Source organism: Calidris pugnax, unplaced genomic scaffold (genome assembly GCF_001431845.1).
Source record: "Calidris pugnax isolate Ruff unplaced genomic scaffold, ASM143184v1 scaffold63, whole genome shotgun sequence".
NCBI lineage: Eukaryota > Metazoa > Chordata > Aves > Charadriiformes > Scolopacidae > Calidris > Calidris pugnax.
In genome coordinates, this window is record NW_015090852.1 from 1952443 (window position 1) to 1980057 (window position 27615).

Sequence of the window (27615 nt, forward strand, 5' to 3'; positions counted from 1 at the left end):
ATTAAGTCTGAGGAAAAGGTCAGAATTGCCCCCATAAGAATAAGTCGTACTTCTTGGGGGGAGCAATTGAGAATTACCATTCAGTTGTTACATAAGATACTAATGCAAAGAATTAAATTGATAGCCAGGGGACTGTTGGGCAGAGCTTTGGGTTGTGGTTTCTGGTGCAGTGGTGTGTGTCCTGCTGGGTGGTTCCTGGTGGCTCCAGCTCCCAGCCATATGCCCCAACACCATCAACCTGCTCGGCGTTTTCCTGGCCAACTCCAGTGCCCAGGGTCTGCGATGGAGCTTATCAACAGAGATGCCAAAGCTATGACTGAAGCTGTAGTGGGGGAAGAAAGCCTGGAAGGAACTAGTCCTAGAGGATAAAGAGAAAGATAATGGTGTCAAATATGCTGTTTTTAGCATAAGAAGTTAGTTATTCAGCCTAAAAGATTATTTTCAGAAACTACATAAAGCAGCATGTTTAAAGGAACACCTTTTTCAGACCTGAGATGTGAGGAAGAGACTGACTCGTTCTGAAAACACATCAAAATGGTATTTAAATTCAGTTGACTGTGCCTTTAATCAGTACATAATGAGGCAGTGCTTCTAACCTGCGTGAGCCTAAACTGAGGAAAAACGGCATAAAATTATTACAGCGGATCACGTATGGCAGCGAGTCGTGTTGTAACTCCTGATCAAAGCAGAAGCTGTGTTTGTCTGTCACCGGGAGCTTGGCAGAAGGGTCGCGTTGCTCTCTGAGCTCCAAAATTCAGCGTCGCATTTGAAATGGGTTGTGTTTTGTTTTTTTTTTTTTTTTCTTTTGCCTTTGATTTCTTTGGTGTCATATAAAAAGATAGCAAACACGTAGTCAGTAGTGGGTGCAGAGATATGAAGAGCGCTTTGCTTACTGTCAAGTTTCATAATATTGTCTAACAGGGTGGTTTTTTTTTCCCCTAATGCTTCTTGTGTGTTTGCTTTATTTGAGAGAGGCGAGCGGCTTTCCTTTGCCCGCGGAGCAGACGTGTGGTCACTGCTTTGGTATTTGGGTGAGACCCTATCTCTGCCCAGCAGCGGCTCTGCCAGTCCCTGTGTCCCTCTGCTGGTTTATAGCCCGTAGGGACGGGTGGGCAGCTGAGCAGGTCGGGCTTCTTCCATCCGTAACGGGTGTTTGCACACTCCTGGAATCAGCATCCTCTAGAAAATCAGGTCTGGGGTGGGAGTCACTGAATTTCACTGAATTTTTAGAGTTGGAAGGGACCATAGAGATCATCTAGTCCAACTCCCCTGCTAAAGCAGGACCACCCAGAGCATGTCAGATCATGCCACTCAGGACTGCATCCAGGTGGGTCTTGAAAATCTCCAAAGAAGGGGACTCCACACCCTCCCTGGGCAGCCTGTTCCAGGGCTCTGTCACCCTCACTGTGAAGAAGTTTCTCCTCATATTTGAGTGGAACCTCTTATGTTCCAACTTGTGCCCGTTGCCCCTCGTCCTCTCACTGGGAACCACTGAAAAGAGTCTGGCTCCCTCCTCCTTCAACCCACCCTTGAGATACTTGTAGGCATTAATAAGGTCTCCCCTCAGCCTTCTCTTCTCCAGACTAAAGAGTCCCAGCTCTCTGTCTTTCTTCGTAAGGGAGATGCTCCAATCCTTCAATCATCGAGTCGAGAGGTCCGAGTTCATTTCCAATGCTGTCTGTGCTGAAGGGACAGCCCCTTGATCTGAATATATTAATTAACACCTGTCTGACGTGATGGCTTTGGTTTTTTTGGTGAGAGTGTATGTTATAGGTAGGAGTGCATTAAAACCTTTGATGAGAAGGAGCTTCATAAAAAAAGATATATGCAGAGGTGTTGAATTTAACATTTAGCTGGGGGTGGCCATGCCATAGGTTACTCAATGCAGTGATTTTTACCTGCAGGCATGTTACTTGAGGAAAAGGTATGGTTTTTGGGGGCTCGGTAGGCAAGTTGCTACCCTGACTTCTGCTACATCTACATACCCTGACCCTGCTACATCTGACTTCTCCCTTTTCTTGCTGACAGAAAAGCTTGCGGAAGCTCAGCGCAGGTTTACTACCCTCCGGACTGAGTTACAGTCGACTTTGGATGCACAGAAAGAAGCCAGCGGGGCTTCCACGCTGCAGCGGCGCAGAAAGCCCGTCTTCCACCTGTCCCACGAAGAGCGTGTCCAGCATAGGAATATCAAAGATCTGAAATTGGCCTTCAGCGAGCTCTACCTCAGCCTCATCTTACTGCAGAACTACCAGGTACCTGCACAAAAAGGGGCGGTTTTACAAAGACCTGAGTGTAAATGTCTCTGTACTTCTGCTCTGTGTATCCTTGAGTTATAGAGTCATAGAGTTGTCCAGGCCGGAAGGGACCTCCAAAGGTCATCTAGTCCAACCCCCCCACAGTCAGCAGGGACAACCCCAACTAGTCAGGCCTAGTCAGGCCTCACCTTGAATATCTTCAGGGAAGGGGCCTCAACCACCTCCCTGGGCAACCTGTTCCAGTGCTCCACCACCCTCACAGTGAAGAACCCTCTCCTAATCTCCAGTCTAAATCTGTTCCCCTCCAGCTTCAAGCCATTGCCCCTCGTTAAGCCAGTTTTTTATTTCTTTTTTTATTTTGGGATCTCCAAACATTTTTAAAGAAAAGGCAGATGATAGCAGCGTACGCCTTGGTGCCTTTTGTTGGTAGTTTTTTATTTCTTTTTAAAGAAATTTCTTTTTAAAGAAAAGGCAGATGCCTAGCAGCGTACGCCTTGGTGCCTTTTGTTGGGCATTGAGAAATGCTAAGCTGACCTGCAGAAGGACCTTCTGCCTTTTTTTTGGGGGCTGGCTGACCCTAGCACACTTGGCCCAGCCATGGCCAGAACATGAAGTCACATCGGGACCTCCTTCTTCTGTAGCGTGTTGTTCTGCGCAGGGCTGGAGCTGGCAAGTTGGGGAAGAAGCTCTTTTATCTAATGTTTTTAATGAAACCTGAAATGCTAACGTAGTCTTTCCTCTTGATGTTACCATGGTAGTGACTGTGACCTTGCTGTCTCAGAATTTCTTGTTAAAACATCAATTTAAAAAAAAAAATGTTTTTAATTCTGTAGGATACAGGTTTGTTTGCCTTGAAGTACGAAAAGACCAAATCTTTATTGTACTTGGATTTCTGGCATGAAAGGCCATGGTAAATATTGCAGTTGCTGATTCTGTTCCAAAAATCTTCAAATAAAAATATGAAACTGTTAAGATCTTTTTTGTGGGGCTAGCTCTTTTGGTGTTAAATACTCTGAAATGCTTTTAAATGTCTTACTGTGAGGGGTTTTAGCTTGTTAAATAAGAATGATTGAACTTAAATACACTACATCTATATTTAGATCTTTACCAGCGTTGTACTGGAGATTTTTACTAAACAAATTTCACCATAAGAATTACTTGAATACCACTCTGCAGTATGGAAAAAAACGAAATTCTTCCAAAATTCGGACTGTTTGTTCCCCTCCTAAAGAGATGTATGTCTTTAAGCAGGTGCCTGGAAACTGTTTATTAATTTCTCAATAAAGTCCTTTACCTGTTGGAGTTTCTGGTTTAAAATCCTGGGAAAGGTAGAATTTCTGTAGCTTTCATGAATGGAGTGAAGCAGTATCACCTGCCATAATTTCTTCACTTTTTTACAAAAAACCAAAAACCACAAACAAAAAAAAGCAAGCTCTTGCTCTCGGATACAAAAAAATCACTTCTGAGCCTCGATGAAGAATTTAAATAGGGGATGACATAGGTCATTCCTTTGGCAAAATCTTTTCCTACTGTTCATCAGTAAAGAAGGGCATCTTGCACACTTAGATTTTTGCTCCCATGAGTCCAGGTCCATTATATGCATACTAAATATTGATGTAAAGTCCATCTGGATTTGATAGCTTTCACAGTTTTCGAAAGGAGCAGATCTTTCTATAACATATCCTTGAAGACAGAACGAGACAAATTGGTTCAAAATGGTCTTGAAGTTGCAGACAAGGAATACAAGTACTAAAACAGACATAAAACCAAATCCTAGAATAGTATTCTTAATCACTTTTGAACTTAGAATATAAGAACTGGGAATATTTAAGCTCTTGCAATTTTGGAGAGGAAAAACAATAACCTGGTGGGAAGATGATGTAGCTGAGGCCTTCATGTAGGAGGTAAAGTGAAGTCAACAGCGGCATTATAAATATCAAACTATGACTTTGATGAAATGCTGAAGTCTTGGGTTGGGTAACTAAGCAAGGAAAAGCCACGTGAAACAAATTCCTCAGTCTGTTAGGACTGAAGCAAGAGGAAAAGTTGCCTGTGTTCATTCATAAGGTACGCAAACCAAACATCAGGTGAAACTATAACTTGTCTCCACGGCAGCTGTTGCTTAATTTGCCAATGATTGAACTTAAACAGTAATATATCATTCTAGAGTGCCTACATATATAAATAAATTATTTAATTGAAATACTGCCTTTTAGAACAAAAAAATCTTGAGGAATTAAGTATATAGTATTTACTTACATATATACTGTATGCAATGTAGTACATTCATGGGACAAATGACAGAGGCTGAATCAGTCTTACTAAACTGCTGTGCATTTTCCTTGCTGGTGCATTCCCTAATGCACTTGTATATGAACAAAGATTTTTGACTCCACTGTTTGATTCTAATTGATCCATCATTACGTTATTGCATAAGTTGCACTGTTTGGTTTTTTCCGCCTTTAATGACAAAACATACCATTAGCTGATCCACTTCAATGGATTCGATTAGTATCCAGCAGAAACAGAAGTCGGGCTTGGAGAAAGCCCCTTGCCAAATAAAAGCATCACGAGCAGCCAGAATAGCAAAACACCTGACTGGGTAAATGATGTTTGACTGTTTTGTTGCAGAGTTCCCTCACTGTGGGTTCCTTGTGGGAAGTACCACCTGTAACCAACGGTGTTTTTATCATGCACGTTGGGGTTGCAGAATTTTTTGCAGCCAGTGGATGAAACACCACTGGAGAGGCTCTAGGGTGTCTGGTGTACCCATGCCCCGACGGGCCGAGGCACACCAGAGTTAGGCTGTGATTGCACACAGGACAGATAATATGATGGTCCTTTGGGGCTACAGAAAAATCTCTGACCAAAATCATCATTCTCTTGCATTTTTCATTTCAAATTTCTGATATTTCAGATCTGCTCTCCTTAGGGTGGGGGGTTGGCTTTTCCAATAGAAAGTAATTAAAATCTCTTGTCTGTAATAACTCAGATTGTTAATGCATTGGCTTCCTGTGCCTGTCTCCCTAGCCTCATTTCCTCACCTATATGGTAGGGGTCTGGTATTAAATCACTCTAAGCATAATTAGATTGAAAATAATTTCAGTGAGTAGTTGGCGCCTCTCAGCAAGACGCTGGATTTTGCCGTTTTCTTTGTTTTTCTTTCCAAGCTACTTCCTAAGCTTTTTTAGACGTGAATCTTGCCGTGGTCTCTCTGTGTTCTCGCTGTTGCTTAAATGAAATGTTGAGTCTTTCCAGTAGTGGTTTCTGTGTCATGAAATGCAGGATTTCCAATGCATCTTGTCACAGTAGTTGTCTGCAGTGTGATGAGCTTTGCCAGTCTGTGCATTAGAAGAGTGTTGGGTCAGGGCTCACATGTAACTTGGAAATCAACCGTTAATTCTTATTTTAATGCAGCATCGTGTGCTTATCTTGACAGACTAGAGAGTTGCTTCTCCCACGCCTGCAATCCTAAACTAGTTTTACAGTCATCCTGCCATGTCCTCTGTGGAAAAGGGTGCTGTTGTGGAGATGTGCTTGTCTGGATTTCATCTGCAGCATTTAAAACTTTTTCACAATTTTTCCGTTGTACAAGGGTTTCCCTTCCCTAACGCACTCACCTGGAGAACTTGATTTGGAGCCAATGTAAAGTTCAAAGAAACTAGTCAAAGTCAGTAGCTTAACCTTTTCAGAAGGGAAAACCCTTTGAAGGACTGGTAGTAACTGTGGGAGTTGGGACAAAACGTAGTCTTTCTGCACTTTTATGTTTTTGTTAAGAGCTCATTACAGTTATTGCTAATCCAGAGACCAGTTGCTGGGTTGCAGTAGATGGGACATACTGGGTAAGGTGTGCCCAGACAGAGGGAGCGTGTCTTGAAATAACCTTAAGCATTCAAGCTTTGAGTACGTCCACAGGTTATTTATCTTCAGTGAGGTTTCATCAGGAATGTTGTCGCTTCCTGCATTAAGGAGGGAAGTGGCAGTGATTTGGCTTTTCAGGGAATATGAGGTTTAGGTAGTTCCCTGCAAATAAGTTACCTCTTTTGATGCCCTTGAATCCCACATATTTTTTTTTCTGTTATTTTCAAGGGATATGTATTATTTCTAATGAAGTAATAAGTCAAAAACTTCTGGACAATAGATGTAATAATTTTGATTCTTCTTATTAACTAGTCCATTTTTGCTAGCTCTGGAAGCATAACCATTTGACTTTCCTGGGAGCTGACAGAGGTTAAAAGCCAGTAACTGTTTTCCCTCCTCTGCAGAACCTGAAACTTTCTTGGGAGCTGACAGAGGTTAAAAAGCCGGTAACTGTTTTCCCTCCTCTGCAGAACCTGAATTTCACCGGCTTCCGCAAAATCCTAAAGAAACATGACAAGAACCTGGAGACGGCGCGGGGGGCAGAATGGCGGGTGGCCGAGGTGGAGGTGGCACCCTTCTACACCTGCAAGAAGATCAACCAGCTTATCTCCGAAACAGAGGTAACGACGCTAGTCTGGGCACGGCTCTTCTTCAATTTACTACTGATTCCTATAAGGTTTTGTCCTCTTTATAGCTTGTATTCACCACCAAGACAACTATTAATTGATTTTTGAAATGCTACTGATTTCCGGCACTGTTTACATAAGCTTGGATATATTCTTTTCAGCTGGTAACTCTGCAGTCTAAGCCAGGATTAGCTGCGTTGTGTAGTAACTTGATGCACTGTGGAGAGCTTTTCATGTCTTTGTTACTGTGTATTAGAAGATTGTTGGGCCAGGTCTCAAATATAACATGGAAATCAACTGCTTTGGTTTTGGTTTTTTGTTTTGTTTTCATGCAGTACCGTGTGCTTATCATTAGAATGAACTTCTGTGATGTGTATCTTTATCTCCTCAGGAAGTGGTGACCAATGAGTTAGAAGATGGAGACAGACAGAAGGCTATGAAACGTTTGCGTGTTCCACCTTTGGGAGCAGCTCAGGTGAGGGATGGAGTTAGGTAGCGAAGCTGCTTCTCCAGCTTGTCAAGGTGCCAAATTAGATTCAACATTTGAACATAGTGAAAATAATTGATGTTAGCACGCTCCGCAAATTGTGAGGGGGGGGCATGGTCACATAATCTGCTTTAGTTCCGGAAGGTTTGGAAATAGCTTACTTACAATTCCTAATGCTTGCAGACGAGGTAATGAAGGGCTGAGATAAATAGTAAAAGGAAATTTGTGCTAATAATAACATATGCTTAGTGTTTATGTGGTCTGTCATATTTTTCAAAGGGCATTGAGACGCCCAAGCTCTGTTTCCACACAGCAACAACATAAGCAAGAAAATTATGCAGCATTTTCAGTTAAGAAAAAAAAAACAAACCTCATTTCAAGAGGAAGAGTGCGTCAGAGATCGGAACACTGTATCCCTGATTTTAAGTTTACTCTGCAAATTAATCTGACTTTACTGATAACCTGTTTACCCCACCTGAATTCCACCGTTGCTTTGTTCACAGCCTGTACCAGCCTGGACTACATTCAGGGTTGGATTGTTCTGTGGGTTGTTCATTGCACTGAACATCACGGTCATACTTTCAGGTGGGTATCCTCAGCTGGACACGTCTGGCTCTCACACCCTGGTATGGATATGTCCTCGTCACTCAGTGAAGGCCTGGATCTGAACTGGGTTGGTCAGGATGTTCTGGGTTAAATCATTCTGAGTCAGATCACGCTGTTGGGAGTTATTAGTTCTGCTCAGTTCAAAGTTGTGAGATGTTAGATACACAAATTTTGGCCTTTGAACATATTATGGTTTTTTTTTTTCTCCTGGTTTCTTCCTTACTCTTGAAAGGATGCTCTGGAGGTACGACATCCACGTATAAAGCCAAATTTCGGTTATTGTTCTGTGAACTCACAACCCTTTCCCACCTTGAGAGGTGGGAACTTAAATTTTGGATGGTGCTGCCTGCCTACAGAGAATGAGACCAGACACAGAGCCATGTGAGCACCATGCCACTTGGGACGTTTTCATGTAGAACTTTCTAGGATTTCAATGCCTGCTGCCTATTAATGGAATGAATTGGTGTTTTTTTTTCTTGCTGGCAGATTTTGGCAAGATAGTTTAAAAGCTACCATAAATTATTGCACATCCCAGGCCTTGGTTTTATTCTGCTTTACACCTTCTGAGTTTGGACTCTGATTAGAGTAAAAGCCATGTTAGTACCATAGATCCTGATACAGCGCTTAATCACAAGTGGCTTTACTAATTGTGTCTGTGATTTCAGTAGTGTTGTAACTTGCTTAAGCAGTACAAAGGAAAAGGCTTAACAAATCAACCTACGAGCTCTTGCATTAGGGAAAGCCCATGTCTCTGTTTTTGACTTAAAAGAATTTTTAATCAGATGTTTCTGTAATTGGATCCAGTCATCTCTTGGGATAAAATTCCTCTGTTTGAGAAGCTGTTTGCAGTTCTTCCCTTTTGGTCTTGCTGTGGTAGAGGCAGAAAGTTGACCCGACTGTGTGAAGGGTCTGTTTAATGTGTATAAGCTGTTCTTTATTCATTGCATCTTTTTTTTTCTGTAACTTACATGCTTGATCTCTATGTGAGATGCAAATACCATTCAAGCCAATTGTGTTTGCTTTATCTCTCGGTATTAAGAATGAAAAAGTGAAACAGTTGTGAGAATGAATTCATAAAAATGATTATATCTCTAAAGCTGACATTACTAAACTGGTGTGAATAATAGGTGTATTTGTATCAGCAGGCATGATCTGATACCTGTACATTACTGCAGATGTTGGACAAAAACTGTATTCAAACTGCAAAGTGTTTGTTTTTAATTGGATATGAGTTTGCTAACCTCTATGCTACATTTGCCAAATTGTTTTTATGGCTTGATTGACTAAGATAGGATCTTAGTGTGCTACGTGTAGCCTCTGTGAAACAGCATTAGGAGATGACTTCTAATAATAACCCACTTCTGTATTGCATGATTTTAAAAGTAGAACAGCACTGTTTTACAGAGATGAGCTCATAATAAGCTGGGGCCTGTTAAAGGCTGCAAGTGCTACGTGTGGATCTCAGGAGGGTTTCACCCTCAAGAAGCCTCACTTTCTGTGTCAGCTTTCCTAGATGCCAAGGCAGTGTGTAGCTGAGGTTGACCGTTCATGGAGATGGGCATGTGTTTAAGCAGAAACCTGTGAGATTTCATGCAAAATCTCAAGACTCTTGCTGCAGCAGTGCCCTGCCTCTGCTTGAGAATTTGGCTGTGGTGCCATGTCACCAGGGACATCTTCCTCTCTGAGCACCTTGTTCAGAGCCTGCACGTGCTAAAGGGATGAGTGGATTGAGTGTCACGTAGCTGCTGATGCCAGGAGGTGTCTTCACTTCTATTGGATTTAAGTGGAAACGGTGTATGAATGGAAAAATCACTTTGCCTTGGGGCTGTGGGACAGAGCCCTGGACTGGGTCGTGCTGGTTTGAGACCTTGTACACCTTTGCTGGGCACTTCCCTGCAAGTGGGGTTCTTGGGGGTCTTCAGCCAAACTGCTCAGCGGTAGTGAAGAAAATGGTTCAGTTAGGAAACGTGAAAAGGGACTCAAATCTAAGCTTGGCACTGTGGAAGCTACAGTAGATGGGGTCTTAGTATCCGAGGAGAGAACATAAAGAGATAATTTTAGCTTCTGTGTGTTAGTATCTCAGCCACTTGTACTGTTCAGTATCTGCTTTTCCTCCAGAACCAGCTGCTGTTCCACACTGCAATTATGGTCCTCTACCACCCTGAGAGTCCAGAAATAAGATTAGCAGGCATTAGCTATGGAAGTCATATACTGTACTGTCATATAGAACTGTGTTCACCTCAGGATAAACCTTTGTCTGGGTGTTCTGTCCCGGCTAGCACACAGCACGGCTGTCCTATTCGTCTCGTCATTTCTTATTCAGTATTTTTTGGGCTATTCTGTCCTGCTTGGAAGCTCCTCCCTTGGTTTTGTCTGCAGGCATTTCAGATTAGAATTTGAAATCGCTGCTTTTGCGATTCCATATTTAAGAGTAATTTCTTTCAGCTTCTTCAGGGTGTGTGATATTTCTGTCCAAAATTGACTCTATTTTGCCTGAATCCTAATAGTCTCTTCAAGTTTTAAATTTAAAGCAACAGTTCTTGAGTCATTGTTCCTTGCAGTTTTCCTCCACAATTTTATGTATATAAAGTACAGATGCTGGACACTTGAAACTTGTTATGGATATATTTTCTCTGAAGAAAAGTTTGGAAAACTTGTGGCTGTAATTTAGACAGGAAGGTTTGTGGGAATAAATTCTCAGCATCAATTCTGTAAAACCGCATGTTCTTTTTTTCCCCTCTTAAAAAGCACGTGGGTGAGAAACACTTAATGAAACTGAGGATTTAAATAACCGTTTTATTTGTGCTTTTATCATAAAACCTGTATCAGGCAACCGGCGGACAGCATTTTGCAAAGAGGCTTGTGCTAGAGAAAGCTGCTGCTGTGTAAGGCTGCTTGTTGTTTGAAATTAATCAAATTTGTTTCCAAAACGCTAAAGACTGAACAAAGGAAGCAACAGGCTTTCCACTAGTGCTGCCTTGTGTTGGGTTTTCTGTTTGGGTGCGGCTGGATATTATATTGCTGGTTAAGAATATGTATTACATTACAGTTGCATTGAGTTCAGTGATGAGGCGCAGTTTAGCTTTGTTTTAAATGCTGCAAATGGCCCTTCTTGGTTTTGTGGGGAGCAGAAGCATCCGTGTATCTGTCTGTTGGGATTTCATCTCCATTAAGCCAGAGCATTTAAGTGCATATAGTCACGATTTACGCTCGTGCTGTCCCTCGTGCCTCTAGTGTGTGACAGGGGACTTAAGAAGCTGCTAACGACCCGACCACACTGGCTGGAGAGTGAATTTTCCCTGGAATGCTCCTAAATGCTCTGACAGGCTGGGCAAAAAGTCCTCTGCTTGCTGGAACATGCAGGTGCGTACGAGGGTACCCTGTTTTCACAGGGTGCAGCCGAGCATCTGAGCACCAGCATGAAGCAGTGGAGCACAGATTTGCTTTGTGAGGTGGCTTGTGCTGTCCCTGAGGTCGTTTCGTTTTTTGTCTTTGCCAGGTGTGGCTTATATAGATGGACCAAATGTGTGGCCACTGGTGAGAATCTATCGAGGTGGCTTCCTCCTGATAGAATTCCTCTTTCTCCTGGGTATCAACACGTATGGCTGGAGACAGGCTGGAGTGAATCACGTCCTCATCTTCGAACTCAATCCCCGCAGCAACTTGTCCCACCAACATCTCTTTGAGGTAAACAAGAAGGGATTGTAGGAGTGGTTGAGCTGTGCGGCGTATCGGGAGGGTAAATCCTGCACCGTTTCCTGGCAAGGAGTTCTAATACAATTAGAAGAGGAAGTTGCTGAAGTCTGATTAGATTACAGGATTGAGCACTGCTCTCCCTTTTCTTATAATGAGAATTCATTGTAGGTTTCGGAGCCGTATTTTCCTAAGGTATCTCTGTGTTTTTTCTCTCTTTCCGTAGATTGCTGGCTTCCTGGGGGTTTTGTGGTGCCTGAGCCTGCTGTCATGTATATATGGTAAATTCACCTACATCCCTATGCAGGTGAATCCACTCATCTTGTACGGCTTCATGTTGCTTTTTCTCATCAACCCTACCAAAACCTTATATTACAAGTCCCGTTTTTGGCTGCTCAAACTATTGGTAAGTCTCAAACCTGTTTTAAATAAATAAATGTATATAAAAAAACCCACTGAGCGGTAGCAGTTTAAATATCTACAAGTGTCAGTAATCTTCAGGAAAGAGGAATGCTTGTACCACTGTGCATTTGTGGAGCAAAGCTGATAAGGTATTGACTTCAAATGGCTGTTGAGCATGGGTTTACACCAGCAACTTCTGCTTGCCTGTAGCAGTCTATCATAATCTTTATATTGCAAGTAGCTACTTGTTAATCTTCTTATAGGCAGCTGTATACCTGCTTTTGCACATACAGAAACACTTGGATATCTTTCCTTGGTTTTCCTTAATGCAGCGAAACAGTTTGATTAGGGTTAGAGTGCTTCCAAGGCAAGGCTGTGAGGATGCTCCTCAGCCCAAACTGGGCGAGTGGCAACATTGAGAGGGTTCAGTAATGGGAGAGGGAACCTTTGCAAAGGTTACTGCTTTTAAAATTGTGTTTGTGGGTGGGCTTTTTTTCCAGCAAATCTGTTTGTGGTCTTAAACAAACTGTTTATGAAGTTGTGTTTGTGCTTTTTTCCAGCACATCTGTTTGTGGTCTTAAACAAACTGTTTATTTTACACCCAGCTCCTACTTTCCATGTAAGATAAATCTGGTAAATTAGATGTAAGTATGTGTGCTACTTCAGTGTTCCAGTTATAGGTGGGAGCTCCAAAAGAACAGTTTTCAAACTTGTTGGATAGCTCATAAGTTTCTTCCCAAACGGCTGTTTCAAATGTTCATTCCCACCCTATATGCCCTTTTAAATTGACTTTAATCGAGTTGGTTCCCTCGATACCTTATTCTTGCTGGAACCGCTCAGCATCAGACGGAAGAGGGTTTGGCTGGCTGATGTTATTCGTGGAATCATTTTAATGCCAGAGCTCGGAAAGCATCAGGCGGAAGAGGGTTTGGCTGGAGGATGTTATTCGTGGAATCATTTTAATGCCAGCTAAAACAATTAACTTTATCTGGAACGTGACAAAGATGAAAGGTAGAATCATGCTTCAAGCGTGTGCGTGCAGGTATGCACACAGCTAGTTAACCTCCGTGGGCTTACCTCTGGTATTTGATTTGCTAGCTTACTGCTGTTTCACTTTCTTCCTTTCTTGCCTCCCAGCATTCAGCCATCTCTCCTAGATATACCTTTAGTCCCAAGCCTCATTAGTCTTACTGCTGTCCCTTGGTGCTAGGGGAAGCACTGGAAGTGCAATATCTGTGCTAATTTACCTTAATATCTTAACGGGGTAAGATTCTCAGTCTTCACAGAGCTCTTAGGCAGTTTTCAGTGCTGGCTGTATCCCAGCTCTCTCTCGATTACACTGCAGTCTGCCACACAGGCACACCTCTGAGTGTGCAGAGGCCAATTCATCCCAAGGTCTCCTGGGGGAAAAAAGCTTCATCAAAATGCCAGATCACCTTAATGGTGGAAAATGACACAGTACTTCTGACTGTGTGTTATGCAGAAGGGGGAAGGGGAAAAAGAAAAAAAAGAGGCCAGGCAAACCACATAAAGAGTAGCTGTTAGGCGTTTCTAATTTCATGCTCTAGCTCTAGGCAATCCTGCTTCAGCAGGGGAGTTGGACTAGATGATCTCTATGGTCCCTTCCAACTCTAGAAATTCAGTGAAATTCAGTGAAATTCAGTAATTGGCCAGTTGGGTGTATTTTATTTGTCCATGCAGTCGCCAGCAGCTATCTGGTTGAAAGGAGCTTTAAATAGCCCCAATTCTTAGAACTGTGGTGTTCACACAGATTTTGGTTTGGTGAGCCTCTTCCTTCACATACTTGATAGGATTTGTTTCCAAATGTCAAAATGAAGTCTGACTTATCGGGTGTAGCAGAGCATTACTGGCACCTTCAATTCTTCAAGAACCAAATCAGGAGCGTACTTCGGTGTGTTGTAGCATTTCCTGATGGATCTGGGAGACTTGCTGCATCCAGCCGTGATCATCAACAACTGCTTGTTGATGATAATGTTGATGATGTCTTTTGATAATACCCGGGGAACTGCAAGTTGCATTTGAATTCATCTTCCTCTGAGTGAAAAGAAGTTATTCATCCCGTAGTAAGCTTAATTCCCCTGCTAGGCTCTTCTTTCTCGCCTACTTCATGTAAATTTATATAAAAAAAAACACTGAGCAGTAGCAGTTTAAATATATACAAGTGTCAGTAATGCTTAGGTGAGTGTCTTTTGCCCTTTCACTGCCGGATGAGGAGCCCACGAGTGCATTTGTGTAGGCTGAGGAATCGGATCTGAGCCCAGGGGATGGCACGGTGTCTGTCTGGGTCCCCACGTTCTCCGCAGGGCGCCGAGACGGCAAAACAACTGCAGGGAGCCCGTCTGCGAGAGGTGAAAATCTAGGAAGTGTTTAGCTCCAGCTCAAGTATCTACTGGCTCAGCACTTAGTAAAACTGCAGTGATCAGCACCAGGAAGTCTGTGCTTGGGTTGTGGAGCTGTTCATAGATAATTGCCACAGATGACTTGAAACTGAGGTTCAGCCGCAGCTTTTGGTATTTTATGACTTTATTCTCATGGTCCATCTTTACTGGAGGACGTCGCAGAGGGTTCTCAGCTGGGAAGTGAGGAGTTGCCTGTGGTACCTGCCAGCACCTTCTGGAAGTGATGGTCCATCTTTACTGGAGGACGTCGCAGAGGGTTCTCAGCTGGGAAGTGAGGAGTTGCCTGTGGTACCTGCCAGCACCTTCTGGAAGTGGGGCTGCAATTCCAGCTGTGCCAGGGCACTGTGTGGCAGCAGTAGGAAACCACAGTGCCGGGTTAGGAGGGTTCAAAAAGTGTCTCGGGTTATTTAGGATAGTTGGCTGAGATACCAGTACCTTAGCGAGGTTGTGTCTGCTGATTCCTTGTCTTCTGTAAACTTTAGGTGGAAAGCTTCTACTCTTTCTTCAAAGTTTCACGCTGTCATCATGTCCCTCCCTAAATTAAATAACAACGTGCATTTTATCAATTTCTTCATTTTCCAGGGAGATCTATCTGTAAAGCTCTTTCCACATTTCGTTTGTTTTCAATGGCCTTTGTTTCAGAAAAACAAAACAAAACAAAAGGTCTGTGATGAAACAGGTAAAGGATAGTATTGAGGGGGATTTGTAAAAAGGCAAAGGAGGGCTGCTGTGCCTTCTCTGGCCTCTGCAGTGCCTGGTCTGGAGCTGGGTGACTTTGAGGACAGACCTCCCTAACAGCTGGCCCTGTCTGAGCCTTTGTAATAGGTGCCCTCCTACGTGAGCACAGTGCTTTCTGGGTCAAGATCCGTATCTGCTTTATGCCACTAAATCTTAATCCCCTATTTGGCTTGGAAATTTAGGACCAGAGCCTTAAATTGGCATTACAAGCTGATGGGAATGTGTCAGTCCTTTCCTGGGTTTCCATAGCTGTGTAGCCTTTAGGTTAATAAGGAGAGCAATATAAAAGATCAGTGTTAGCCTGTGCTTTCATTAATTTAAAGGCTCATAAATCTCTGAACTGCAGGATGGTGCTGGCTCTTTGAGAAATTGGCTGTTAGTAACTATAACTAACTGGGTAGAGAGAGTTGTAATCAAAGGTAATGGCCCGTGAAAACTGTCTGGTTTGAAAGTAGCAAAACTGCTGTTAAGGCTTAGAGGGAAAGTGGACTGGGATTGAGGGGGAGCCTAATTGACAGGCAATAGGATTTCCTCTGCCCTTTCTTTAACTCTTTCCCTGCTAGAGGCTTTGGGAGATCCAGCAGTAACCCTCGTCTCAACTTCTAACACCCAAGAACAACTAATGTGTTAAGTAAACCGAGCAATGATCACCCTAATGGCCATGCTGAGGGTCTATAATCTAACTGACATTAAGTGTGAGGGGGGAGGTAAGTGTGGAAGATGTCAATAGACATGACATAAATGAAAGAAAGCGCTGATCAAAATGAGGAGAGCTGTGGAGAGCAGAGACTGGGAGTTTCTGGGAAAGGGCTTGGTTGGAGGAGACTGGGCTCTTCTGCCAGTAAAAACACAAAAAGGTGGGGGGGACATGAATATTTGTATACAGGAGGAGAAAAGCAGGGATGTTATCTGCACTAAAAATGAGGAGACAGTTATCTTTTTTGTCAGCAGGAGCAAAAGGTCAGCAATAAATCTTCAAACATTTGTTATTTCCATATTTGTTCAATGCTGCGATGTCCTGCCACTGCATTTAGATGTCTTTGACACTATGTAATGAATTATTCCTTTTTTTTTTTTTTTTCCCCTGACAGTTTCGAGTGTTCACTGCTCCCTTCCACAAGGTGGGCTTCGCAGATTTCTGGCTGGCTGATCAGCTCAACAGCCTGGTCGTGATACTCATGGATCTGGAATACATGATCTGCTTCTACAGCTTTGAGGTTCAGTGGGAGGACAACAATGGACTTCTGGCAAATACAGGTAGAGTAATGCTGATGACCCGGGCGGATGTAGTCAAAATGACCTGAAAAACACTGAGCAAAGCAACTTCGTAATCACCTATCTGTTTTGAAGAGGGCTACCGATGACATAGGAAGCTAAAATAATTGGCATTTCTTGTAAACACAGCATTAGAGAGATTCTCCTCTTTCTTACTTCCATCCAGAGAAATGGAATTTCACATCAGTGTTCATTTCCTAATTCAGTCTTTTGGCCTGACTTGTATGTTCATCAGAGAATTTAGAGGCAGCACCACTTGATTGGAAAGAAGAATCCATTTTCCTGGCACTGTTGTTTTATTTCATCGTGGTTTAACCATGTATTTGCTTTTAGCCTGTTCCCGTTGCTTGGCATGAAAATGAGTTGCTTGAGCTTGTTGACCACAATTTTCTGTGCTTGTAGCCTGCTTCTTACGAGCTCCATCACAGCAACCTAAAGCAAGAGAGAATGGAGAAATTCCCTTAGGGCTTGTTAGTGCCACCCCATATTCAATTAGAGTTGATGCTGTGATGCCAGGGTTGTGCCTGCTCTGTCTCTTCTCTCCTTTCTAACCAGAAGAGCTGCAGAACTCGCATATGAATTTTGACTTTGGCCTTCCCAGTGGCAAAATCGTACCTGTCTCCTCCTGGGCTGAGCTGTTGTCTTTCCATTTTGAGCAGTGACTGCTGGCAAGTCGTGCTGTCTGATGGTTTTGACAGCTGATGAAAGAATTTGCAGTATGCTTCAATAAGCATCAGCGTTCACTTCGTTATTCCAATCTGTCTGATCTTTCTCTTCCCTTGAAGACAGTGTTGCAAGTAACTAAATATTTATTTATTAAAAATAAAATAAATTAAGCATCTGAGTGGATAACAACTTGTCCTCTTCTAACCCAAACAGTGGAATGATAGCGCAGTGCTTTGGGATAAATATCAGCTAATAACTTGTCTCTGTTACTCTGAATAAGAAACAAATGTTTTTTAGTGGGGTGTTTTGTTTACGTCTGGTGGGCGTACTTGGGGGTTTGAGGCAAAGCTGGGGTTTTCCTGGTCATTTTCTCAATAAAACAAAAAAAAAAGGCTTTCAAACATCAGGGGTGTGACACAATGTCCTGTTGGTGTAGTTGCCTCTCACCCCAGTTGTTGAAACCAGGGCTATGTCCTGGCTGTGCTTTTAAAAAAAAACAAACCAACAACAAAACCCAACCAAATAAACCAACAAAAAAAACCCCAAACACATACTGAAATATGTTTTTTCCTATTACAACATACAAAAAAAATGGGTCAAGGACATCTTAGGCAAACCAGTCTTTTTGAGGTGTCCTGCAGAGTTTGGAAATGCTCTCCCATTTATGCACAAAAATTCACTGTCGAAGGCCTTTTGTAATTCCATCCTTAATTTGATTATTCACAGTACTGCCAACAGCACAAAATAAATTTAAAAATAGATTATTTCTAATCTTCACGCGTGTTAATTTTACTGGCAGCAGGGAAAGAGTTAGATGATGATCTTGCTGGATGTGTTACTGATGTCATGTCACCTGAATACCTCCGAGATGAAGTTAAGGGCTTCAGGATGCTTTCTGCTGGTGACCTTCTCCCTGTTCTGAATGTGTGTGTGCCTAAGTACGAGACATTGATGGGGAATTGCTTTCATGTCAAGTGATATTGCTCCTACAGAAAGGAAGATGATAGGAGTTCTTCAACTTGCTGATTCTGTGTCTCTGAAACTTCTTTTCTTGCAGATAATCAGATTTGTTACAGCTACTCCTACGGAGTGAGAGCAGTTGTCCAGTGCATCCCTGCTTGGTTGCGATTCATCCAGTGCCTGCGCCGTTACCGTGATAACAAACGGGCCTTTCATCTGGTTAACGCTGGAAAATATTCCACCACCTTCTTCGTGGTGACATTTGCAGCCCTTTACAGCACTCACAAAGGTATTGGTTACTTTGGAAAATCCTTTGCAGGTCATGGGGATTTGCTTTTTACATGGGAGAAGCTCAGAATTTGGCATCGCGTTGAAACATGAACTTCTGTCCTTTGGCACCTGTGAAACATCTCAGTGGAAAGGCAAAGCCTGCCTGGCTGGCACAGAGCATTTTACTGTCTTCTCTTGGGTATTTTTCATGTACCTGGTCTGCTTAGAACTGCAGTGTGAGAGAGAATTTTCAAGTGTCTCTCTCGAAAGGAGAAAACTGAAATACCTGTCAGTTCTTGTTGTGAAGGGCAGTTTGAATGGGAGATGTATAAGGAAAGGGTAACATAGGAAATACTTCTCCCTTGGCATTCATGAATAGCTCACCTGGATCATCTAAATAAAGTTGGTCCATCACCCCTGAATGTGGGGAGCTGTGCACAGTGCTGGGAAAATGCTCTCTCTGGATTTTCCTATGTGTTTTTATCCATGTTTTTTCTGCAACTGGCAGGGAGTTGTTTCCAATCCATTTAACTGCAGATTGAGCTCTGATCCCTCAAGTTCCCCATCTCCCTGGAAACGACAATTACTCGATTCTGTTCTTGTTCTGAAGGAAAAAGCTTTTAGTTTCTGCACTTGAGGCAGTCGCCCTGCCTTTCATTGTTATGAATTCCTAAGAGCTGTATTCTTTTATTATATGCCTCCTATATCTCCAGAAATTAGCAACTGCACGGGCTTGTGAGCAATTACTTACCCTGAAATATGATTGTGGCGGGGCCGGGAGAGGTGTTCAAGGCACGGGTCTAGTGAACATGCTGGGTTTTTGGAGGGGTGGCAGTGTTGTTAGAAACCTTCCTGTGGTCAAGAAATGGCTGTTTCCCCAGCTGTTTTTCCAGAGCTTGTTCCCATTTGAGCTTGTTTGCTCGGTGACATTCTGCAGCTCTTCAGTTCCAGCCCTGCAGTCCAGTTAGTCACCAGCGCCCAAACCCTGGGATGAGACACATAGAGATTGCCTGGCTCTAGTCACTGCTTATATGCTTTTATATACAGTGCCTGCTCTGGGGAGGCTGACTAATGCTTCTCCTTCCCAAGGGGGACACTCTGGCAGAACCTCCTGCAGGAAGGTTGAGGTTGGTTTGGAACCAAGAGGAAAACCAGCATCTATCAGACCGTCCGGGGGAAGAGTTTGACCTCTTCCAGCTCCCCTTGAAGTTTGCCCCCCGTGCCAGTCCTGCTGACCCCTTGTTCTCATTGCTGCCATACATAGCTGTTGTCTGCTCTTTCAAGCCTGGCAGGGAGTGGGCTGTAATGAGGTGTTTACGAGCCAGGCACGGGGCTTGTTCCAATTGCTGAGAGATGTTCGTGACTCCCAGCTTTTGTCTGTCCGGTTTTGTTAGTGGGAGTCAATAGCACGTAGTTGTTGGTATCACACAAATAAATTTGGAAGCTTCCTGGGCTTTGGAAATGACACGTTAGCACAGATTTTTGTAAATGTCACTGTGCCTGGGCTTGTAGCAATGTTTTTTTGAGAGGGCTGCCTGAAGATCTTGCTGTGTCTTCTCAGCCCTGCAGGCTTATTCCCAGTCCTGCCATAAATGCACTTCCTAATATGTTGTACCTGTTAAGAATCCAATTTTATCTATGTGCTTTACATAGATTCCCAGTTCTTTTTGAACTTGGAATCAGATGGTCTATCATCAAGTTGTTATGATGTTACTGTTGAAAATAGACGCGCTGCTCGCCCACACCTTCTCCGTGTCTGCCTGAGGACAGCAGAGACAAACACCCATCTCTTACCTACAAAACATCTGTTGGGGGTAGCCACTTGCTGTTAAGAAAGTGCCCAAAACAAGTGTCAAGTTGGTAAAGAACCTTGCTCCTTAGACCTGCTCTAAATGACTTTAAGTAGGGAACCTATTAATCGCTGTGGTAACAAGAGTTTTATTTAACCAGTCTTTCATGCCTGTCTTTGCAAGCCTATGACTTATACCTCTGGAATGACAGCTTTCTGCTGCCAGGACAAGAGGGTAATTGATGGCCTTTTCTTGGGAGGTCAGGTTAACAGTACACCAGAGCCTGTTCTCTACTTGGGAGTCCTGGGGACGTCACAGCCCTCTGAAAAGGCTTATCTTCCTCTCTTGCTTTGAAAACGGAATTATTTGTAGCTGGTCTGTAGGTTTTTAGCTTGCGTCTGCCAGCTGTGTGAAGATGGACTGTGTGCTAGGAGGGTTTGTTGGCATTGAGAGCCAGCTAATTTGTGAAGAACGTGCTTACAGCATTCTTGTGCGGTGTTTTTGTACGCTTGCTGGAAAACAACTCAAACTAAATGTACAAATGCCACCTTATTATGTTTAAGTGATGTATGCTGCCTCTAGTCACACGTGGTACTCCCTTCTCCAAACCTCCTGTAGCGAAGGTTTCCCCCCAGTAACATGCTGTAATGTGGGCTTTTGACAAGGATCCCAGTTTCCCCAAAATACCACTGTTTAATAATTCATAATGCCCAGTCGGTGCATAATTCTGATTCTTTCTTCCCTTGGAGAAGCCATTTCTTTACTTTTCTTCCTTTTGCTTTAGAAGCTGCATGCAATTTTCTCTGCTAATTGCAGTTGGGATGTTAGACCAGTGAGATACGTAAGTAAATTCTGTTTAGGTTTTCCTTCCAAAACTTGCAATCCTGTTGTCCTGGAACTAGGACAGTTTTACGGAGTTAACTCCAGCCTATTGTTTTGATATTTAGGTATTATCCGAATTAGTGAAGCTGAAGTGAGAGTAGCTACCCCATACCATAGAGCTTATTAGCGCTTACCCCTATAACATAATCATAGCGCTTAGAGACAGTTTAGTGATGTGGGGATGTATGGTTTTCTTTTTTTTTTAATCAGAGTTAAGTTGAGGGTTGGACTAGATGATCTTAAAGGTCCCTTCCACGGTTGTGTGGCCGAGTGTCAACTCGAGCTGCTGTCTTTGCCACCGCTCAGAAACGCAATCACATTTCAGGGACGACAGCAGTAACCCAAGGACAACTGTTGCTGAGCTCCCAAAGGAAGAATTCTCAGTATTTTTATTTCGCTCAAAGGAATGGGAAGCAAAGGCCGCCTTCTGTAAATACAGTCCTGTGGGGTATGTTTGCACAGGCAAATGAGGCATAGCTGTAACTCTAAGCTACCTAGCAACTGGGGTGCGTGCCGCCGGTCCCTGCCCCGGCTCCTGCCCTTCACTTCCCTGGCAGTTCTGAGCAGCCTTCCCCAGAGCCAGCCAACTGCACATTGCATTGCCTTGGGTAATCCCTACCGAAACCTGGGTGGTGCTGGGGAAACAAGTGATTAAGGAGTCTGCAGCAGAATGTTTACCCCAGCTGCAGCCTTATTTTGACACACACACCACTACTCTTTGCGGTGTTTTCACTTTGCCAAAAGCACGTGTGCTTTTCTTGACAAACGGACCAGCAGAGCTGCTTCCACTTCAGTCCAGCTTACCGTAGCCTTCCACAGGGATCCCCTCTTGTACAAATTGTACTTGCATTTAAGAAGGCACATCGACATACCTGGAATAGCCAGCCTTGCTCTCATTCCTCACTCCGACCCGGTTCAGGCTTCGTAAGATAAGATTGTTATATTTAGGTGTTCAGCTCTTCTGAGAAACAGTGCAACTGGAGTTGTGTTGTACGGCTCCAGGAGTGCCCGTCGCTTCTTAAGCATTATGCATGATTTATGCTCCAACGTTATTCTCTGTAAAATGAGATGGCTCTCGGTTTTGCTGCCGTCTGTCAGTTTTCTCTTACCTTGGTGCCTTTCGCTTACTTGGTGTCATCAGAAAGATCTGACTCGCGTAGAATGTAGATTTGGCTTCTGTGCTTGAAGAACTGAGCTACTCGAGTGCTTTTTTACTCTATCTTTTCCTCGTTTTGTGGGATTTGCTGTTCCGGTGTGAGCATTTGTGTGTTCACCTTGGTTTTTTTCAGGAACGCGTTACTGAGCTGAACACAAGTGCTAGGTTAAAATTGGCTGTCTGGGATTTTATCCTTTAACTGAGAGGAAAGATGGTTTATGCAAGTTTTCATCATCAGTTTGATTTGCACACCTTATTCAATGGAATCCTTGTGGTCTGGGTAGTATCCAGCTATTTATTAACTTCTGAACTAGGTTAAAATTGGCTGTCTGGGACTTTATCCTTTAACTGAAAGATGGTTTATGCAAGTTTTCGTTGTCAGTTTGATTTGCACATTGCACTTATTCAATGGAATCCTTGTGGTCCGGGTAGTATCCAGCTATTTATTAACTTCTGAATTTTTCCAAAGTTAATCCATGTGACCTGGAACCTTGAGTAAGCATCTCTTCTGTACTCCTCCCATACCTGTTCCAGGTACCCCAAATAAGACTGCTGAACACTAGTTGTCATCAGCTTGGAAGTGCTGTGGAGAGCCTTAGGTCAGTCTTAAGATAATGTGCCATGCACTTTCTCGTTAAACAGCCCAGGACATTTACAGTCATTAAAAATACAGAAGTTGACTAAATAGGGCTGTCTCTAAAGAGTTGTGCTTTTGTCTGTGTTCTCATCATCGCTTCAGTAACGGGCTTCTCTGATGCACTGATGTGTGACTTGTTTTTTTGTCAAGCCACCCTCAGAGAAAACAGTGAAAACTCCTTGCCTTGCCAAGGAATAGAGATGTGAACTGTCAAGGCAGGAGTCATCCCTCGATTAATGGGCTTTTGCAGGAAGGCGTTGGACCATCCCTTCCTAATAGAGAGGTTCCACCAGGTCTGACCAGATGAAGATGAATGGGGAAATGTGCTGCTTTTTGAAAATGCGGTGGAAAATTCCCAGATCTCATAACTGCTACCCACTCCTCATTAATCACAGTGGCTTCAGCTGTTACCAGTGGTGATACGGGCTGGCGTAGCTAACTCCATGCTGGAACGAATGGCTGGCTCTTCCACACTCTGTCCCACTGCAGCTCCCCTGTGGAGGAGTATGACTTCCAGGAGAAGGATGGTGACATACAGCAGGAAGGGAGAGAGGATGGTGTTAACATCAAGCTGTTGCACCAGGAGCTGCAGGAGGACACCTGACTGTACCTTAGCTCTGCTCTTCTCTGCCAGCTGAAGTACTGGGTAGTGGGTTGTGTCACTTAGCCCTTATTGCTTCCATGTTAGAAACTGCAGGGTGCAGCCCCTGTGGAGCGAACGTGCCAGTAGGTGGAACAATAATTAGCTGTGATCCTAAATGGTTACTGCAGGAGAGGAGAACAAGGTGATGTGAGAGCTAGGACTGAAAGGACTCTTGCAGAAATCAGTCATCAGTGCAACGGATTATAGTACCTCCACTGAGAAATGTGATTTCATTTCTAGGGAGTGGAGCAAGGCAAAGTAAGTGGACATACTGAATTCAAGCACAAATCTTTCTTTTTTTTAAAAAAGTACAAAACTTGGAAAAAAAAAATCACAAAAAAATGAAGCCAGTAGCATTTGTGAGATCCTGTTCCCTAGCTTATCCCTTGTGTGTCGGTACACGATCTCCTATCTCTCCCCCCCTTTCTCAGCGCTGGACGAGCTGTCAGCACTGTGCAAGCCAGATCATTTGATTTAGGTGTCAGAAGAGCCTTATAGAGTGCTTGGATTGAGCTCGTGAAGTAAAACAAACTTTGTAATGGGATTAACTGGCTTCTTTCTTAATAATTGCAGTTTTTGCGTGGCTTGCCTTAGCACAGCACACTGGCAGCTCCATCAGGATGATTATTTGGAGCCGAAACGTGCAATGTCTGTCACATTGCTGTGAGCTAGGATGAATTTTTGTCTGAAACCCTGTCATCCCTTGCCCAGGAGGCCTTCAGTAATGAGTTGTGTTCATTAGCCAGTCTTTCTGATCCTTTCCATCAGAGCAGCAGCGGTGTCATTAGTGAAGAATTGGAGGCATTGCCATGGGCAAACATTTCCATCCTGGCTTCTGACCTCCTCCCAGCTTTGACGTGGGTCTCTGTGGCACCCTGAGCAAGCGTGGTGTCTCCACACCAGCGTGTCAGCTCCTCTAATTGCTTAGACACCCATCCTGGTGATGGTGCTTCGGGGTCGAGCTGCTGGGAAGGGTGAGGAGCACCCTGGTAGGGCTGCAGCAGGACCACCATGGCCAGGGTGGAGGTGCCGGCAGGAGCTCACTGGCCGGTAAGTGAGCGGGGAAAGTGAGATGAGATGGCAGCCTATGGAAGCAGGGAGCCTGGGGGGAGGATTTTGGGAACTGCCACAGCACCCCAAACGTCAGCACAAATGAGGCATAAAATCCCACAGGGAAATCTCCCCGTGGTTTGTAGGTCTACAGATGTCAAGCAGGACAATTCCCGGCGCCGGCAGCCGTGCCGTGGGGGAGAGGCAACCTCGGCACCCTGCCTCTTGAGTGATTCATGCCTTCGCTTCTCCAGATTGCAGCTGAGAGGTGGATTTTAATAGCTGGGATTTGGAAAGTGGACTAATAGTACCATTTTTATCACTTAATACACTTTAGTGTTAAAGGTGGTTGGAGAAGCAGGAACACTAATGAATAAGGTGTAAGTGAAAAGGATGGCCTACTGATAGCTCATTTTGTGGGCACTTAAGGGGGGGAAGCCTGACCTTTTTTTTAGCAGAACATTTTAAGAAAAGCTACTGACTACATCACAAGTGATTTTCCTTTCAAATGTGTGCAGGTCTGGAACTCTGGTACTGCAGAAATCTAGGAGATGCAATCACCCAACAAATTTTTTTCTTTTTTTTTTTGTGTTGCTATATTATTTTGAAGGAATCTGCTTTTGGATCTCAAAACACTATGGAGGTACCAGATGACGTTGTGTCCCATTCCCTAAATTGTTCAGTGAAGGCCCTGATTACCATGCTATTTATTTCTGATTGTGAATTCACATATTCTTGTTAGTGAGACCGCTGGCCAGCAGTGAGATTGGAAACCCCATCCTCCTCAAGGCAGCAGTTAAACATCCCCCAGGAACACTTCTCAGACGCTAGAAAAGCCACCAGAAGAAGAATCAGATCAAATTCCAGTCAATACTGATGCGCTTCCTCTTGTTTGTAATTAAATCACATTCTTCTGTTTGTGAGGTGCGAGCAATGAGATCCCTGTGATGTCTTGAAATCAGACACAGTCGTATCGTCCTACAAACCCAACACAAAAATGCAGAGTATTTTTTATTTTTTTTTAGTCAAAACACGATTTGGGGATTTCCCTGCTCTACAAATGTAGAATCTAACTAGAAGAAGAAACGAGATGTTGCCTCCTGACAGTTCTTTGCTGTGCTGATTCTTGCTGCTTTGCATTAAATTGTGCCTGGAGGCGATAGCAGAGGTTTGCAGAATCCAATGGGAAGGTTGTTCCTACGAAAGGGTTGGTATTTGATGAAGCCCATCAGTGCACGGTGGCGAGTCCTCTGTGTGCTCCTCCGGGTTATTTGCCTTTTTACTGTGTTAAGTCCACTGTCATGTCAGGGCTCTGCCATTGATCAGCACTAAATAGCAGTACGTGCTGGCTGGGCAGCAAGGCAGCACTGCTGCTGTTCCCTCATTAAGATGTATAATTACTGAGGGATGGGTGATGCTGCGCTTCAAGCAGTAAGGTGTTAGACAAATGCTTCGGGATGTCATTCTGATGGTAGTTCTTTATGTAGATAAGTCACTTCTGGCTGTCACCTCCCTCCCGTTGTGTGCTGGGATGGAGTTAATGGGCACATGTCATCCCCGGGCTAACCCGGTGGCAGAAAGTGTTTGCTCAGTGCTCTGGTGTCTGTGCTTGGCTGGCACACTGTAAATATATGCATTTTTTGTTGTTGTTTTGGTTCTGCTTAAATCAGATTGAAAGGCTGGTCATCAAAGGAGACAGAATTTGGCGTGCCATGGCCAAGAGGTTCTTAATTGATGCTGGAGGCAGAGCTGCTGTGGCTGGGTTAGTTCTGTCTCGTAGCGGGGCTTTACCTGCCTGTGTTTCCTGATAACCTCGTGCTTCTTACAGCTTTTATCACAGCTTTCACCAGCGGCAGAAACCACAGCCAGCTGCAGTGGCTGACACACCGGGGGCGCTTATCGAGGGCCATTGTGCTCTTATCCAGATCTTCAATAATACATGGCATTGATTTTTGCTGTGTTGAATAGTATATAGTGTTTACATTCCCCAGAATAATTCAGCAGGGTAAACAGATAGTATTCTTTGGAAGTAAAGTCAATATTAACAGCGTTCGGGATAGTTATTTGCTGTCTATCTTGGATGGAAAGCAACCTTTCTCTTGCCTGTGTTTCGAAGGGGCTATAATTTCTGCAGAGTATTATTGTCTCAGAATGCTGGTCAGATACCGTGTCCCCTGGGGCTGGGTTTGGGATCCAAGATACTGTCCATCAGCAATTTTTGCAGGCAGTAAATTCTGCTGCCGCAAGTGCCTTCGGCTGTTTTCTGGGACTGTGGCCATTCATAGCTTCAGTTCAAAGGTGGAAGCCTTCCATTATTTATCTAGTTGACCTTCTGGGGCAGTTTGTAGGTGTATTTGTGCAGAGTGCCTACTGGCATCGCCTTTTATAGGGTAAACCGAGGATGCTAATGGAAATTGTGTGGTGGAGGTTGCAAACGGCCGCTGTGGTGCACTGCTTCCCCTTGGCTTTGCAGCAGGTGGAGGTAGCAGGGACTGCCAGCTTGAATAGCCTCTGATGGAGTGAACACCTCCACATTGCAGACATGCTAATGTGAGCATGTGCAGAAACCTGCCCATCAGCAGGGAGGGTAAAGCTGTAAAGCTGCACCTGCAACTTTACATATTGAGTTTTGTGCTGACGGTGTTTTGTCCTGCACGTGCTGATTTGAATAACCCATAATTTAGGAAGTTGCTACGTGGTGGTGCCCTTCGAAGCATCGAGTGGAAAGGTCCTTCATCCACCTCTTGCAGTTGTGGTGCCAGTGGGTTGCTGCAGTCCATGGGATGTCAATGACGGTGCCCTTTGAAGCATCGAGTAGAAAGGTCCTTCATCCACCTCTCGCTGGGCGGACCGGCAGTTGTGGTGCCAGTGGGTTGCTGCAGTCCATGGGATGTGGAAGACTTGGTCTTTTTCCCTCTTGAAGGAGGTTGAGATCTACCTCATCCTGAGACTATTAATCTCTAATTGGTTTTTGGTGGTTTCTAGCACAACGTTAAACAAAGAAAAAACCCAGGTTGAAATGGTTCCTGCTTAAATAGACCCTGACGCCTATTAATCTCTAATTGGTTTTGGTGGTTTCTAGCACAACATTAAACAAAGAAAAAACCCAGGTCGAAATGGTTCCTGCTTAAATAGACCCTGACGTCATCATACATATGCTCAAGTATGTATTGCTACTGAAAAAACAGCTGGTCAGGA

General features: G+C 43.9%; 1 protein-coding gene across 1 annotated transcript in view; it reads left to right on the top strand.

Annotated features, from left to right (window-relative positions):
* Positions 1–27615, top strand: part of XPR1 (xenotropic and polytropic retrovirus receptor 1) — a 116223-nt gene that overhangs the window by 78692 nt on the left and 9916 nt on the right. Inside the window, exons 3-10 of the mRNA XM_014943484.1 lie at positions 2029–2252; positions 6587–6736; positions 7134–7217; positions 7733–7814; positions 11335–11522; positions 11755–11934; positions 16180–16345; positions 18087–18278. Of these exons, the coding sequence (XP_014798970.1) occupies positions 2029–2252; positions 6587–6736; positions 7134–7217; positions 7733–7814; positions 11335–11522; positions 11755–11934; positions 16180–16345; positions 18087–18278 (1266 nt within the window). The remainder of the gene's footprint in view (positions 1–2028; positions 2253–6586; positions 6737–7133; positions 7218–7732; positions 7815–11334; positions 11523–11754; positions 11935–16179; positions 16346–18086; positions 18279–27615) is intronic.